Source organism: Neodiprion lecontei, chromosome 1, assembly GCF_021901455.1.
Source record: "Neodiprion lecontei isolate iyNeoLeco1 chromosome 1, iyNeoLeco1.1, whole genome shotgun sequence".
NCBI lineage: Eukaryota > Metazoa > Arthropoda > Insecta > Hymenoptera > Diprionidae > Neodiprion > Neodiprion lecontei.
The window spans coordinates 32,679,111-32,697,063 of NC_060260.1; the positions used below are offsets into that span (position 1 = coordinate 32,679,111).

General features: G+C 46.8%; 1 protein-coding gene across 6 annotated transcripts in view; it reads left to right on the plus strand.

Moving 5' to 3' along the window:
- The window catches only part of LOC107221971 (zinc finger protein 608), a 96,134-nt gene that overhangs the window by 72,113 nt on the left and 6,068 nt on the right, over positions 1-17,953 (plus strand). For 4 of the 6 annotated variants that reach the window (XM_046745570.1, XM_046745588.1, XM_046745574.1 and 1 more), the window contains exon 4: positions 13,110-16,232. In XM_046745570.1, the coding sequence (XP_046601526.1) occupies positions 13,110-16,232 (3,123 nt within the window). Of the gene's footprint in view, positions 1-13,109; positions 16,291-17,953 lie in introns of all 6 variants that reach the window. The other 2 variants (XM_046745596.1, XM_046745593.1) reach the window with 2 other exon arrangements.

Below are 17,953 nucleotides of genomic sequence, written 5' to 3' on the forward strand. Positions count from 1 at the left end.
TAGGATTTTTTTTTAATCGATTCTCTTGCCGCCGCTCCGCGAGTCGCATTTAGACAAAGGCATTCCACCGTCGTTTGCGGCGTGTTATTCAAATCGAGGTTCGTTAGAGGGACCCGAACAAACCGAACGAACGAATGGGGATATATGGAAAGAAAAAGGCCGAGAGACTAAATGGTCAGGTTTGCTCGGGCAACCCAACCCGACTTGACCCGCCTGACCCAGCCTTGTTAATTCTTCTATTTGTCATTGTTTTGTTTCCTTTTCTCTACTCTCGCATATTCCTTGCCAATATCTGGTATTTTAGAACGTGATTCAGTGCGCCTCGATTGATCTCGGCGCGTGGTTTTGCCGTTTTAACGATTGTCCGTCGCCGCGAATGCGGCTCCGACGGGCCTTTCACGTCAGAGGCGAATGATCGACGTCTGTCCCCGCGTCAATGGTATATTTACCTGTTGTGCCAACCGAGACGACGGCGTAATAACCATTCCTCGTTCCCACTTATTCTTTCTCAACGGCAGAAGCATAATCTTTCTTAACTGAAAGCTCTGACGAATTGTCCCGTGTCCGTGAAATGCCGCGAATAATTTTAAACGACTCGCTTTTGCGTCTCGCTACTTTGGGACGTGTTCACACGCACGCATGTACAGTCGACGAGACGTATTTGCCTGCTTGTATCTACACTCTGGTAAGTGAGCACGTACGTAATAACTGTGAATACAGCTCGTTCCATAGCTATTGAAAAAGATTCGAACTTTGTGGCGCCGTAATATATTCCGCGTTTACAAATGTGCGGGGAATGATGAAAAAAAAAAAAATTCAAAAAACAAAAAAAACGACATCAGAAATCTCTCAACGAATCGGAGTCGACGGGTAACGAGGACGTATAAACCAATTCCCAGATGATTCATTTAATCCAACGAGCTGTTTTCGTCACACTTTTCGCCAGATTTTTCACGAGATTCTTCATCAACTCTCGCGCTTGTTTTTCAATTGGGCATATTTCCAAGCCGGCTGTTCACCGCCTTTACCAATAATCGCAGGGTATATTCCGCACCAGGCCTTTCTTTGTTTAAAAATCGGAATAAAAATGCCGCGCAATCAAGCCTGGTGATTTGTTTTTTTTTCCCCCTTCCAACTTTTCAACGAGCCATTACAACCAGCGTGAAAAAGCTCACGCGGTGATTTACGACTCGTTGAATTATTGTGTTTGCTCTCTCTCTATCTATCTCTCTTCCTCTCTACCCCCCTCCCCCCCCTCTCGCTTTCCGTTTCTCCCTTTCCTTCCGTACCTCTGGAAACGAGAAAGTTTCAACGGCAACCCCTTTTAATCGCGTAATTAACGTGTTCCACAACTTTGCTTGAACACATATTATATAACCACGGAATGAAATACCTGCAATTTGTGCAGTTTCTCACTCACACACACACACACATACACACATATTCTATATTGCTGCAAAATTATTCCCCGTACTGTATCTATCTGGAATATCGGATATATCCAAGCATACACATATTCGTTGCATAATGATCATTCGCGGTTAGCTGCCAGGCACAACTCTGCTCGCGTACCTAACGACGAAACTGGGAACCAGAATCGGAAATTCAACTGGAACTAATCATGAACCACAAATTGCATATATCTACGCGTTCTCCCCGTATCGCCCTGCAGCGGAGCTACGTAAACACTCATCATCGGTATGATTCAGCCGAGTGGATGCAGGCACCCTGGATGGGTCGTGTCGGTGTGACCGTGTCGCTAAGATCCGTGTAGCATTGTTTTCAAAGCGGCCTGGAGGACCCGCGAGATCAACACCGGCGGCACCGGCAAGAGGGGCGGTGGGACTTTAAGGGAATTAATTCCTCATTCAAATATATGCAGCGAGTTTGCGAGCGATGGCTTAGGGGCGTGGTTCTATCTTTTTCTTCCTCTTCCACTTCTCCCCTTTTCTCCATCCTCATCATCCCCTCTGCCTGCAGTCCTTCGAGTTGATCGTTTTTATTTCACGTTCGGAACAAGTGTCACCCTTCTTTCGCCCGCGGCGTTTGCGCATCTTTGCTAACTTTATCTTCTTCTTCTTTTTCTTCTTCTTCATCTTGTACTTCCTTCCAGTTTGACCCGCGCTGACGGTACAATCTTGTACCACCATATTATACTCTCTTGCTTCTATGCCTACTCTACTCTACCCGCGAGAGAAGAAGGCAGAGAGATGCAAACGGAGATGGAGGAGGAGAAGGAAGCGATTCGCAATCGGGTCGTATCTTCGAACTTGCTCGATTCGACGTCGTTTGATTCTGCGTCATCGAACTATCGATTGAAATCTTTATACCGTCTGTAAAACGTCGCCGGCATCGTTTAGACTCATATTTGAACCCGACCTTTTACCTCATCTTCATTCGTGCTGATAGGCATAAATAAACCGAATTGATGAACGCATTCGTTGTAGCTATGAAAGAAATAGTCACAGCAGTAATTGTTACTCGTATACCAGAAGAAGCCAATCACCGGATAAAGTTTTTCATTCTAACGGCTAATTCGCGAGGAGAGCCAGTTTTATCGACTTTCGATAAACCGTCACGCTTCTCAAGATTCCTTCGGAACCCTTTATCCGCGGTTGGGAACAAGAGTGGTTCTCTTGTAAAGGAATTCGACTCCCAGCGGCCAAGTCGAACGAGCAGTTTAGAAATTCTGAGACTTACCTCGTAAACAAATTCCTGGTAAAAGTTTGTCTCCCAAGGGCCGCCCGGCACGAAGGGTAGAGAGGTGAAGAACCCAGTTTGGCTTCGTTCTCGAGCTCAGGGATGAAATCCCCGGAACGCGGGATATTCGCAGGGAATGGTCGGTGATGGAGGAGGATGAGGGTGCGGATGAAAAGGAACGAGATTTAAGGAACTTTCGCCCTTTGCGCGAAATTTCGAGATGGCCTCTATACGTGACGAATTTCCCACCGTCTCCGTCCGCCTGACACCCGGCCATGAGGAGAATGACGTCTACCTTTTACTTCCCTTTTCCACCCTCCGAGGCGGGATACTTGATAGGAAGTAAAAGGTTGGGGTAAAACTTTTCGGGGCTTAAGGAATACAACATTTCCGGTGATCACTGAGCCTGTCCAATTTACTCTGAAAGACATCGCGTTAGCGCATTAACGCATTAACGAGGTTTCGCTCTCCAGTGGCCGGCCTTTTTAGATACGAGCTGAGGGTAGCGATTCCCGCCTCAATTTGGAACGTTAAAAGACTCGGCGTGGTCGGGCTGAAGGGAAAGAGCAATCCTGTCAAGCCGTAGCGGCTGATGAGAGTGCTAAATGTTCATGGGATCTTTTAAGAGCCGTGATTACACGCGCGCCGCTCTATACGTGATAAGTGGGTGTGGGATAAGTAGGCACTTTTCTGATTGTGAAACCGGTTAGCATAAACGAAACCGTTGGCTTTAATTGAAATCCCCCAAAAGCTGCCCGCGTGTTTGCTCGTTCGGTATACAGGATGCACGGTCTACGCGTGTGAGAGGCGGGTTTTTGTTTGCTTTTCCGCGTCGTCTGCTCCGCCGGTCGAAACTGCTTCTAGGATCCAGGCGAACGGTTTTCGCACATCCGACCCATGCCCTGCACCTCCTCCTCTCTTCTCGCACCATTGAATTCGGCATTAGCTTTACCCTCGCTCCATCGGTTCGAACTTTCGACTCTTCCATCGATTATATATATATGTCGCCGATTTCAATAAGCTTTTGAGAATATTTCACGACGAACCATGAATATGTTGGATACTTGAGCGCGGTTACTGTTGCCATTGACAACGTAAGAGAGACTTTAAACCACAGTCAGATTTGATACGAAAGGGTAATTTACTGGAACGCGTATACGACTTTCCTCAAATACGCCATTTGGTCGGAGCGTGAATGATTAATTCATACGAAGGATTTGTTGCGTGTCCATGGTACCGCTTTTTCTTTTTCTCCTTGGTACCTGCTATGGCAATCATTTTTCTTTTACGACTTACGGGGTGTTTGTTCCGAGGCAGTAAATTTCCTGCACGGAGTGGACGGCGGAGAGTGTATCGATAAAACTGTTCCATTTTACCATTCTGAAAATCCAATATGTACTCCCAGAATCTGTAATAGCCCGATTCCCGTACCGTCTGTCGTACAACGTTTCTACTACCTACATTGTTCACGTACAGCATACCTGCATGCATATTGCACGCTGGCAGGTAGCGCCAAACTTTAGATCAGTACATAACGATAACGCGGTACAGTCGGATCAGGTCTGTTGCACTGCTACTTCACGACTCTCTCTATTCGAATAATATTTGTGTAAAAAACCAACGCGCTTCTACAATTGAACAAATATATGCGCTAATGCACGAGCTATCATAAACATATAGGATGCTTAGAGCGACCCCGTCAGCCAGTCGGCCAGCTTGGTTATCGTCGTACTCGCATCGTTATGCGAATATCTGTATGTTGTACACCAATGACGCTGCTCTGTTTTCTCTACGTAAAACGCGGCTGTTGAGTCTGTCGCTCGCGTGTCCGAAGACGAATCTCAGAAGAGGAGGTCCAAAACGTACGAGATTTATTGCATCGATCTGAATTCTCGCCGCGCTTTTCCCATTTACTACGTCATTTATTACGTCGAATAGGTGATTCATCGATCGGTGAACACTCAATTTTTTGTTATTTCTTTCTTCTGTCGGAAGATGCACAATGGGTTTCCAATTTTCGATGGTATTGGGAAATTTATAGGCATAAACTAGCAATGAACGTCTTTTCTTCTCCCTCGTTATATTCTGCGGGACGATCGGAATAACAAGGTAATTTCGATTATCGAAACTGAATTGATCATCGTCACTGTAAAATCAGATTTCAAGTTTCGATGTGCTGGAACGTGAATGTGAAAATATACCTGCAGGGAATTTCAGAGTCCACAAATTCAATGGATTTCAATCCGCAGTGAGACCATATAATTTACACCGGCGTTCCCTGTGCCTGATTTCTTTCCCTCAATTTTTTTTGTTTTTCTCCCTTCATCCTAATAATACTTTTCATATTTTTCATACATCCGTTGACCCGATCCCTGCAATTCGTTCGCTTATGATTTTTATTTCTCTTATGTTCAGCCCGAACCTTTTTTTTTTTTTATTTCTCATTCCCTTGCCATTCTCGGCCGTCGCAAACCCTCGGCATGAACAAAGGAAGAAACTTCTGCCTGAGAGTAAAAGTAGTATCTTTCTCTCTCTCCCTTGCTCTCCCCTCGCCTGCTCATACAGCATCCACGTACACTTCCTTGTTTCTCAATGTTTCATCCGCTACGCATTCTCGGCTTCCTGAGTCACAAAATTTTTTTTACAAATCATCCCCAACACTGCATAAGACAAAAAATCGTTGCTGGCTCAACTTGCGTAATCCGCAATGCGACAGACTCGACGATAATTAGAGAAGCTATATCAGTTTCTATCAGTCAGTCATTCCCCGCCCCCCGTGTTCTCCGGGGATAAGAATAGGGCATCGCAGGGGAGGGGAGAAGAGGGTAACATCAGGCGCAGGTCCACCCGTCTCTCATCCCTCGGGCACGTGATCTCGTTGAAGATGTGCTGGAGGAATCGCCGTTACGATGAAGAAGACTGCGCGATAAGTTGTGTCAAGACGTGCCCCCCCCCGACCACCTTCAAGAAACAGCGAAGAATTAAGGAAACGAGGCAGTCGCAGCAGCTGGGGTCGCTTTGCGCGGTTGGTTGCTGCCGAGACGGAAAAGAAGCTTAGTCCGATCGCCAAGAGCTGCTGCAAGGGTGCGGGTGGCGCGAAGAAAGCGGCGGAGGGGGAGGACCTCGAGGCTTTCTATCGATCTCTCGAAACCTGGTGAGGGGGTGTCTCGTTCTACCCTTATGCCGTTTTCTTCGTCACTCCGCCTCGCTATGCCAGGCGGCGAATCCACGTCGTGCTTTTCCACTCCCCGACGACATGCGTCTGCGTCCAACCTTTAACGCGTACGCGTTTTACGCGTTTTACGTATACAGACGAAACGACGAGGAAGAGAGACTCTCTTTTGTCGGTTTTACGGACCACCTCTTGCCTACTAACCACGGTCGAAAACGAGTTTTTTTTTTTTAACCTCGATTAAAACCTCGGATCAAACGACGCATGTCAGACTTTACTTGCCAAATGCAAATTCGATCTATCTATCGTCGGAGGGTTAAATATTGATGTCAAACGACGCTGCTAGTAGAAAAGATGTCTGCATGGCTCGTTTTTAGGTGTAAAAATGGAATTGTAGAAATTTCTAAACAAAGGAAAGGCGGTCCAGGCCGTGAAAACATTGTTGATCATATTTGGAAATGTATCAAACGAACTAGGCAGAGACGCTTATAGCATGAGATAATGTTTAATGAACGTGACGTAGGATTTGAACTGCGGGAGAAGAATATCCCGGTAAAGTCATTTGAAAATAGCTTTTTTCCTCATATATGAGTATATAATATGAGGAAAATCTGCGAGGTTGAATGTGCGAAATCTGTGTAATAAAATATGTTATACATAGGTAGTTGTACGCCATGACGCACGGGATGAATTATATTTGTTATGTATGCGTCGAACGTACAATGTTTGAGGTTGGAAACGGGCATAACGATATTCTTTCACAACGAAACCCTACGACGGTTTCGGAAGAGAGGAAGAGGGAGAGAACAGGAAAAATATTATGGATTAATACGAGAGGAATTCGTTGCTTATATAATATTTTTACGGTTTTAGTTAGCCAAAGGAAAACTGAGAGTGACGGTAAAATCAACCCTCTCTGATTGCACAAAGAGTCTCGGTGCTCCTTTGGCAGATTTCGTACACGAGAGGGAAACGAATGAGACAAAGCTCGAAAGAAATAAAAGTGAAACAACTTTGACAGCTGAGTTTAATCGCGTTTTACGATGCCGCGTGTGCACCTCCTTCTGACGTTCAAAACTTTTCGCCGAGCAATTCGCGGACGGAGGCGTTTAATCAGTCGTCCGCCTACCAATTTCACTGTCACTTATACCGTCGGTCCGTTCGTGCGGTTGTTATTAATGACCTCTCTTACCTATTAGCCTGTAACCACTGCGCGTGTTTTCATAGGTATCATAGAGTTGTAGCAGTTCAGAATCACGTTTGGCTGCTATTGGGTATTGCGTATCTACCTTGCTTGTTGGTATATATTACAGTATATGCATACGCGTAAAAGAAAAGAACGAAGAGAAAAAAGAAGAAAAATACGAATTACATTACGAGATCCTGTGGGTAGAGTCTGTTTGCTGTCCTGCTAAATAAACGGTAATAAAATGTTTCGGAACAAGTGGTTTCTCTTTTATGGAGATACATTCGGTCTTATTATTTGAAAGGAATTGCACATTGCATTATTTTGTTCACTGTGCCGAGGAAAAGTTTCGTCGATATCCAGCTGCTTTTGCAGTAAGCTAACTATCCGTTATTGAAGTGGTAAAGATAGATCGCGTGTATCGATGCATCTGTGGGTGTGTGTGTTTTTTTTTCGACAACTATGTTATTTATCATATGTACAAAACCGCAGTTTCGGTAATTGATATTGCGATGGTACTGCGCAAGAAGATCGTTAACTATACTACGATCTTTTTATGAGCACTGCAAGGCTGGAAGAGCGTTTTCGAGTAAACAGGAATATAAATTCGTAATATGGGCTGCAATGTATAATGAGTACAGCTTTATTAGAATTTTACATCAGCGGTAAAATAAAAATAACACTTCGTGAAGTTAATATCGTGCGAACGATTTTATTTCAATAATTATAATTTTACGTGTCACTTATTTTTACTCTTTGCTGAGTGTTAAATGAAAATACGAATTACAGTTTCATTTCCTTTTCGTGTATAATAATGCAAAAAAATGTTTGTTCTTATCCTCATTCGAGCGTTGATATTTTCTAAATGAAGTTGGGAAAACGTTGATGGCTTCCGAACGGTTATCTGTAAATATTCTCATCATTTAATTATTTATCCTTTATCTACGCAGGCACATACGTACCTATATATATATTTACACCGCAGTCACGTGTAGTATGCCACGTATTTGAACAAGTTAGAATCCTATACTCATTGGTTTGAATAACGATTAACAGAACAGGGAGTAGGTACAAACAAGTTTTTACTATTTTCTCGTCGCGCCTGAGAAGATTGTGTTTACAGTTATTTTACTACTCAGATAATCGATACGACTTTTTATGTTAACTTGCCTACGATAACTTCTTCAACTATTTGCGGTAATCATGACAGTTTTATTTTATTACCAACATTTTAGGGTAATAGTTCTGTTGACGCAATTTTTTAACCATTATCTTGCTTACTATGTTTTCATGTGACTTAGAGACGTGTATTCTAATTCAATGAATTCGAGGACGTCAATTGTAATTTTTTTTTAAATGAAATTCTTGTCATTCTATTGTGTACCATTCACGCCCGTTTGCCGTTTAAAGTTCGTCTAATTTGATACCTTGGATAAGGCAAAGAAAAACATTGCGCCCGGTTTTCACTTCTGAGTAATCTTGACCAGTGTTATGCTTATTTGTATAAATTCAAAGAATCCTTTTTCGTCACGGGCTACAAGAAGATTTCGCGGCAAAAGTGAAAACGACAGAGAAACAAAGAGAGGAAAAAGGAATGGAAAAAGCAATTAAGCTCGGTAGATTCAGTCGGTTTCTGAGGGTCGTGCAAAGTGTTCTTGGAATGGAATGAAAATTGGGGATGGAGGGGTGCCGAAGTGCGTGGGCTTAGGGACGAATTGGGTGGGTGACGTCGACCACCACCACAACCACTACCACAACCTTCGTAGCCGCGTCCTCTCGTCCGTCCTCGCCGCAACACCGCGGAATCGATACTCGCCCGTCTCGAACGAACTGTTGGAAAATCTGGACAAATCGCTTGTACGCGAATTACGTCGAACTCCAAGTCACCGCAATGGTCATGCTTAATCCCGAAGCTAGAGGTGCTGGAGTTTACCATCCTGACGATGGTCTTCCGGTGGCTCGTTTAATGCAACATGGAACTTTTTGGTCAGATTGTACCTCGTCAGAGCTCGGTACTGTATAGATATACCGGGAACGTATACCTCTTTATTGGAAGCAAGCCTCTTGGCCGCTCACAATCAGCTCGGCTTGCCTCGGCTCAACTTGACTTTGCTATGTCTACAGCTATCGCCCGATCCTCTCCCCATCTCTCTCTCTCTATCTCCTTTCTCGGTTACACCACCGCACCGATCCTCGTCTTCCTCGTACTGCAGCATCAACCGCTTCGTATTTCATTCCGACATCTCGTTCTCCCAGATTTGTTCTCACTCGGCGCAGTCTCATCGCTGTCCGTCGAGCAGTAGTTACTACGTACAGACATACTCGTATGGACGTAGTCATAGGCACACAGCAGTGATGGTGTGTGTAATACGGGTTGAACGTATGTGTGTATCCACATTCGATGGGATTCAAAAATTGACTTGACTGTAAAACTTGTGCTAACCGCCGCGAGTCATTACTCATAAGCCTTGAGCGTTTTTAGGTGTTGAAAATATCTTGTACACGATTTCATCGTTGAGAAATCAGCTTGTAGCCTATCTTTTTCATTGGCTTGGTTAATTGCCTCGAGCGCCGAGCCACCGTATAAGAGCGACTATTCGAGTAGAAATTCCTAAACAGTGTATAGTAAGTACGAATGGAGTTGGAGAGGGAAATACAAATCGACACCGAAAATAGTTGAGAGGAACTTGAGAGGATTCAAATTTCTCAACGACGTTGAATTGAACGTATGAAAATTTCACGTACCAAAAGAACTCGTCAAAAATGTTGGACATTTTCCGAGCCACCGTGGATATATTGGAGGTTGGTTGGAGCCGTGGGTTCGCAGAGTATTTACTTCATTATGTATTCTCGTGAGTTAGTCCACCTACTTTCATTCAACGAAGCAAGCCGCTTTAGTGGCCGAGGATTAACATCGTTCTGGGACAGGCACGATTTATCGGCGTTGGGTCAAAGACTATACGCGCTGCCGCCGAGAGAACAATGCTACTAAGTGAATCATTTTGTTTAATTCTTTGAACCATCAGTTTGAAAGGATGTTCGTTTTGCCGAGCGACAAAATGAGCAGGTGGGTTTTTAGGCGGACGCCCCGGGGTTTTCTCAGACGGTGCGGGCCCCTCACCTGACGTTTAATTAAATTTCATTTCATCGTCACTCTCCGACGCTGCGGGCTGCGATAATAATTCTCCTCTTCTCAAAGAATATTATAACCTTGCCTTGACTTGCCTTGCCTTGCAGACGGGTTAATTTCCGTACAACGTTGCTAAACTAGTATTTTGCATTTCTTATTCTTCGTCTTCTTCTTCTTTCTCTTCTTATTTATACACAATGGACAAAACAACGTTATTCAAATACGTTACGTCAAAATTTAAATACTTGGCATCAATTCACTCTTTGTCGTTGTCTTTAATCAGTGTAGTGGTATCGCTGTACACGATGGAAACCGTCCGACGTACACGTACGGTAAAAAGTGTATAAAAGTAAGTACACGTGTACAAGTTGAGGAATCCATTTTAAAACCAGTCGCATCGAATCCCATTACTGAATGGCAGATCTGCTGCAGAGGTCCGAAGAAGTCTCGAGTCACGACTCCGCGTTGTTCGTTCAGTTATGGGACTGAAATGGAATGACGGACTGTTTGAATAGATCAGGCAACTTTGCAGTACCTACGTGTACACCCGAGCTGACTAGGCTATAAGGATCAAAAGTCCCCTTAGGTAGATAGGTAGGTATAATAAGAAAATGGAAATTGCTGAGCGGCAGCTCGCGACTTCAACTGTCAGTTGGTACCCCGGTTCATCGGGACTATTCTCGTAATATTCCCTTCGCTCATCCTCCTCTTTCTCTTCCTCCCCCTCTCTCTCTCTCTCTTCTCGATATCTCTTCGATCAGCCGACGCTCTGACGGAATATCAAATTCATTCTGATCCCAGAGTTGTACGGCTTCACGACGCCGTAGACGCGACGAAGTCGATCGCTTTTCACGTCCACGTAAATGTGGCACACATCCACATGTACGGAATGATCAGAAAAGTGTGTCTTCTTCTTGCACATTTGTACGGTGTACCGGCGAATCGATGCCGGCTGACGTGGCGTAGCCATGTTGATTAAACACGGGTACAATGCCGCATAGGTAAAAGGGACAGGTAGACGGTGGAGAGAAACAAAAATTGGTAGCAGAGTCTCGTCGGTGTAAGGAAATGTAGCGCGGGTAACCTGCTTCTCAGAGTCGGTGGTGCCTGGTAAATATTTGTCGAACGCTTAAAAAGAACTCGCACCTTGGCGCCCGTTGAGTGGATCCGTGGCTTCCATACCATTATATCCCGCGGTACCGGTTACTGCACCATGGTTGCCGGCGACCATTAGCCATTAGTCAGGCTGTGGTATTATTGCCGTATGTTTAACCAGTCGGTCCGCCGAACCTCCGTGCACCAGAGGCGCACTAACGACACTTTGCAACTCCTCCGTTCGACGGTTCTGGTAAATGGAAATGACGTCAGCAGCTCGAACAGACGACTCAATCTCGGTATATTCGTTCACCGGTTCCCATGGGGGCGAGAGAGAACTGCTGCTGCATTCGTGATCGGGTATGTCGAGACACCGGAGAGAGAAGGTGAGGTTGAGAGGACGAGAGGATGAGAGGAGACGGACACGAAGAGGGAACGAACCTCGGCGCAGCTGCGGGGCTTTTAGGGAGCTGGTTGCCTTGAACCTCCAACAGAAGGATATCCACTCCTCGGTGGATGCGTCGCTTTCTTACATTTTTTAGGCATACTTTGTTTTATTATTATTATTGTTGTTGTTGTTCGATTCGTTTGTTCTTTTCGATATCACCGCTTAACTCGGATATTTAACCAGATACCCCGCAGCTCTTACATACATTCTTGAGACACGGATTCCTACTCCAATGTTCCGCATCTTAATCGGAACAGTTCCATGACGGACGGCTAGAGATCGATCAGTCGTTAAGAATTTTGATTAATCGCCCGCGTTGGTTCTCCGCTGCTTCTACCTTCGCGTACGCAAATCGGTGGGAATTGCCGGAGCAGGGCTATCCTCGAATCTAGCGTGTAGGTAATCGATTCCGTCGCCAATTACTCGCGGTTTAGTGCACGTTGACCTATGACCGAGGCGAGTTGGTTTGCCCGTTATACGATTATCGGTTAGGTCGTATAACCGACTACAATTTCGAAAGTTGATACTTCTTTTCTCTTTGAAATTGATACAATTATCTCTAATAGTTATTTATCGGGTACGTTATGAAGACACAAAAATAACGTTGTAACACAACCGTGTACGCTTTTGGGATTGATCTTATTTCCACTGATGCATTTAAATGCGAAAGGTGGGGTCTCGCGAATTCCGCTGCAGAAGACTGGCAAACATATTTAATGGAATTGCATTATTGAACAATCTACTTGAGACGTACCAGTCCTCAAAGACCAGTCTTCTTTTTACGGCGCGTATCGTCCCTTCTCCTTATAGGTAGCTTATAAATAATACATACGTACTACACCCACACAAGGAAATCATATGTGTACCTTAATCTTCATCCTCGTCGACCAACCATGCCCCGATGTAATTGTGCCTGTTTACTGTTTTTCTTGTTTTTTTCATTTCTTTTTTTTTCTCATCGAACGGTTTATTGCACCCGGTTGTGATAGGAAGCGTGTAGAGTCCCACTCACACGTGAAAACAATATCATTTCAAGATAACGCTGTATGCTAACGGATCGCTATAGACCTCGTTCTCCACGTGCACTTGGAACTACTAACAGGAACGGCACTGGCGATAAGGAGGCAAAAGGGGTGCGAGTCCAATCGTGCCGTCAAACGAAGTTAGAAAAACGTGTCTTCTCACTATCGTATTACAGTTTAATTGATCGATCAAACAAATTTACCTTGTCAAGTTCGATCACGATTATGCGAACACCAAGTTCTGGAGAGCAACTTGTAGTATCTTACTGGCTTATAATCGACTAATCTTCTTCATCCTGACACCGCGGCAAACTTACTCGCTAACTATTATTATTTGGGACGTACTATTTTTGTTGCAGGTGTATTGGTCGTGAATGTGACGTGGAGGGGCAAGACCTACGTGGGTACGCTCCTGGACTGCACCCGACACGATTGGGCGCCACCGCGATTCTGTGATTCGCCGACGAGCGACTTGGACGCGAGGACGCCGAAGGGTCGTGGAAAACGAGGCCGAGCTGCGGCGAACGCGACGCCAGGAAACGACCTGAGCAACTTCACAGAGACGCGCAGCTCCGTTCATAGCAAACTGCGTAACGGTGGTGCGAAAGGACGCCGCGGCGCCCAAGGCTCCCCTGCGGCCAGCCCCAGCCCTGCGGCCTTCGTGCCGCCCCGACCCGACCCCGCGGCGAAGCGGAAATCACGGGGCCCGGAAGAAGAGGAGAAAAACAAACGTCGAGCACCCCCGCCGACGCCACCGAGCGGCTCGCCACCCGCGAGTCCGGTTCTCCTCGAGTGTCCCGAACCGAACTGCAGCAAGAAGTACAAACACATAAACGGACTCAAGTATCACCAGAGCCATGCCCACGGGTCGGCCGACGACGACGATACCAAGGAGGCCATCACCAGCATGTCGGAGAACGACGAGAGCAACATCGAGGCCCCGAGCCCGGTCACCCCGGTCAAATCTCCGGCTGACAAACCGGAAGGCACTCCTCTCAGGGCGAGCAGTCCTTCGGCCGCCGCGATGCCCCCGGAAACACCACCACCCCCGCCTCGGGTACCGTCGCCTGGTATCGAACCCGTGACGCCGGTAATCCCCGAGAAGAGCATCGTCAAACCGGGCGTCCTCAGGTTCGGCCAGGACGACCTTCCCGCGCCTGCTTCAACGGCTCCGCCTCCAAGGCCCGTTCAGCAACAGACGCAGCAGCCCCTAAACGCCCCGCAAAGCCCCAGCTCGCATCCGAGCCAATCCCCGAGGCCCGTACCTTCGCCGCATCCCGGCACCAACATGCCCCAAACGTTAAACATTCCCCAGCCGCCCCAGCCGACGCAGGTACAACAACAACACCAGTCGCAAAACCCGCTGCTTCAGCAGCAGCAACCGCTCCAAAGCCAACAGCAGCAAATGCAACAACCTGGCCAGCAGTTACCCACACAGCAACAACAACAGCAGCAGCAGCAACATCAACAACAACAACAACAACAACAACAACAACAACAGCAACAACAACAGCAGCAGCAGCAGCAGCAGCAGCAACAGCAACAGCAGCAGCAACAGCAACAACAACAGCAACAGCAGCAGCAACAACAGCAACAACAAATGCAACCTGCCCACCAAATGCAACCGGTACAGCATCCAGGGCAGGTTCAACTCGGTCAGCCACCACCGCCTCAGCACTCTGCGCCACAACCGGGAATGCAGCAGCCTCAGGGAGTGCAGAATCTCTCGAGCCAACATCCCGGTCTACAGAGTCTGGGGAGTCTCCAGGCTCCGACCCCTGCCCACCCCGGTCAACAGATGCAGTCGCATTTGCAGCCCTATTCGGGTGTCAGTATTCATCCGAAAATGCCGCAGTTCAAGGTGAAGCCTACGGCTGCCCTTATGCCCGAGCAAGACAAGAGCAAAGATCCACGCACACCGAAGCCGCAGGGATACAAAAAGAAGTCGAGAAAATCCCCGGGTGGCAGCCCGCACCCGTCACCACTGGAAGCGCCGATCGTCGACTCGTCAAGGGAGGACGTTCAGAGTCCTGCTTATTCGGACATATCGGACGACGCTGCGCCTGTCCTCGAGGCCGAGTCCGCCGACAAGGTTAAACAATGTCAGGAGAAGGACGTCAAGCCGGGAGCCCAGAGCCATCTACCGCCCCACTTCAGCATGTATCCGTACTACAACCAGCCTCCGTACCTCGTGCCCAGTGTGCAGGACAAGTCCGGCGATCAGAAACCGAGCGATTTGACGCCCAAGCAGGAAGTCAAGCCGTTGAACATACCGCAGATGCCTTCCATGACGAGCATGCAAAGCCAGGTTGAGAAGGAGAAGAAGGAATTGAATCCACCGCCTCAACAGCAGCCTCATTATTACGCCGGGTACGGTGCTTACGCTGGATATCCTTACCAGCCCCAGGCCGTGGCGCAGCAACAGAGTCAGCCGATTGATCAAGACGCTCACGAGCAGAAGCCCAAGATCAAACAGGAGCCTCAGCAGCAGCAGCAGCAGCAGCAGCAACAACAACAACAGCAACAGCAGCAGCAACAGCAGTCGAGCCTCAAGGATAAACAGCACGAGAATCACCAGATCCTTAAGGAGAGTATAGAAATGAAGAGCCAGATGAGCCCGTACCACGTCTATCACAGTTCTCAGGGTCAGCGGGGACCGCCTCCGGGACCTGTGCCGGACGATCGAAGGTACTATCTCTACCCGGGCGAACCGAGGCGGAAAGACGACGGGCCGAAACAGAGCCAGCAGGCGAAACCCCCGCCGCCGAGTCCGAAGCATCTACCGAAGCAGGAGAAACCCCAGGACCTCGGAAAGTCAGAGGACGTGAAGAACAAGCAGGAGGGCGTCAAGCCCACGATGGAGACCCAGGGACCCCCACCTCCTCCGACCTCTCAGTACGCCTACATTCACCCGAGTTACATGCAACCCCAGCATTACCCTCAGCTTGGATTCGACACAGGGCACCCCGTCTACAGGGGACTTAGCCCGATGCTGGTCCCGGCACCGTTCTCAGGGAATCCCTACCTCCATCAGCTGCCGAGGTATCACGCGCCCGAGGACCTCAGCAGGCCGCCGGGCGGCAAGGCTCTTGACCTTCTCCAGCATCACGCGAATCAGTACTACTCGGCGCACAAGATTCACGAGCTTCAGGAGAGGGCGCTCAAGTCTCCGACCCCAAAAACCTCCGCCGCGTCGTCGAGCCCCTCGTCGACGGGTCCCACGCCTTCGAGGCCCCCCAGCGGGCCCCCGACCTCGGTGGCTGGTCCTGGACCCCCCCAAAATCAGGGCCAGCAGCAGGGAAGCAAACAGCAAAATCAGGGCGGCAATCAGCAACAGGGGCCGGGGGACTCGGGGGGCGGTAACTCCGGAAAGGACAGCAGATCGCCGCCACCCCAGAGACACGTTCACACTCATCACCATACCCACGTAGGACTCGGATATCCCCTATTGACGGGGCAGTACTCCGCACCCTACGGAGGTAAGCCTCTTGTCAGACCCTGACAGTAAGGCTCCCGGCGATCCAAGGCGCATACTCGGTAAAAAAATAATGAAATTGAAAAAGCGAACTTTGCAGGCAGGTGTAACGTGAGTGAGAAAGAGAGAGATATAGGGAGAATGTCTCGCGGGATACTTGGGATCTCCGGATTACCGTTGATTGTAAATAAAAGTAAATACCCGTGAGGCTGTCATGGGCGAGCCACCGTTTTTCTCGTCAATTACAATGTAGGAGAACGATACACTTTGTTAGATAGTATGCTCGACATATGTAAGAACTATCGATACGTAAGTACGTCGATTGCTCGCCCATTAAGCACGTGTATCCATTGCCTAGCTTGCATGTCAACGCCATTAGGAATCGTCGGAGAGAGCCACGCTTTAAACCAGAAGCCATGTGTTACAATTTATGCATCGGAATTTTCGTCACTGTACGAACGCTCGGCCGTTATCACGTAGATGTGATGCCGATGAAACGCGGTTCTTTTTTTACCTCGTTACTTTTTTTTATATATTTTTTTTCTCTTTATATTCATTATTAGCGCATTATATTTTCGTTTGATCAAAACCTGTTTCAAACTAAACGGACGGACGAGCGAACGAACGATGATTAATATCATCGCCATCATCATCGTCGTCATCATCATCATCATCATCATCATCATCATCATCATCATCATCATCATCATCATCATCATCATTATTATTATTATTATTATTATTATTATTATTTTCAATACTAGCAGAAAACTTGACGAAGCAACTTAACTGAACAAGTTATCGGCTCAAGCACCGAAAACCGTAGTGCACCATATTGGTGCGTGTCGACGAATTGAAAATGAAGTAAAAGATGTTAAGAAACGTTGTATCAGTTCCTTCGTGTGAGTACGAGTGAAAGAGTATGAACGTGTAGAGAATACGGTGAGAATGAGCGAGCAAGCGAATGCGTGTGAGGAAACGTTGTTCGAGGCAACAGTTTGCTGTAACTGTATTAAAACACTGGACCGAGACATTGAGATTAATTACATTATATATACACGCATATGTATAATGATCGTATCCGGCCGCCAAAAAAAGGCGACCTAAAATTCGACCGTTAAGCTTTCTGTAAATATTTCATTAAATTGTGAATTTCTTTGCGAATGATATATAATGATAGTCTAGAAATGCACACGTATTTAATTGGTGTCGACCGAACCGTAAGTAATCGGGTGGTATACTGAATTACACTTCGTTAGGTATACATATATAAGTTGTATTTTAGATGTAGGGCTTAGGATAGTTCAGACTGTGATAATTATTTATCGTGCTTCTTGTGAAGAGCCCCTCCCCCTCCCCTCTGCCCCTTCCATCCCACTCCCGTTCCTCGTACACAACTCAAGATGATGGAATTCATTCTCAACCTCAAAAATGTAGTTGTTGATTTTTGAACACATAATAGACGAAAGTTTCAAGTCGCGGTTTCATTCAGACTAGTTAGCAGTCTTCCGAGCAGACTTTTCGAATTAGTCGAGAGATGAAATAAAAGTGAAACAAACCAGATGAGACAGAAACAAGAAGATAGACCAAGTAAAAAAAAAAAAAAGATAGAAGAAGATAACTACGTAGAGCCATTTTTACAGTAAAAAAGAGTCGTTCGCAAAACTTGATCGTTATTCGAAACCTTTCTCGTATTGCAGATAAAAATATAAGCTACGTAAATTT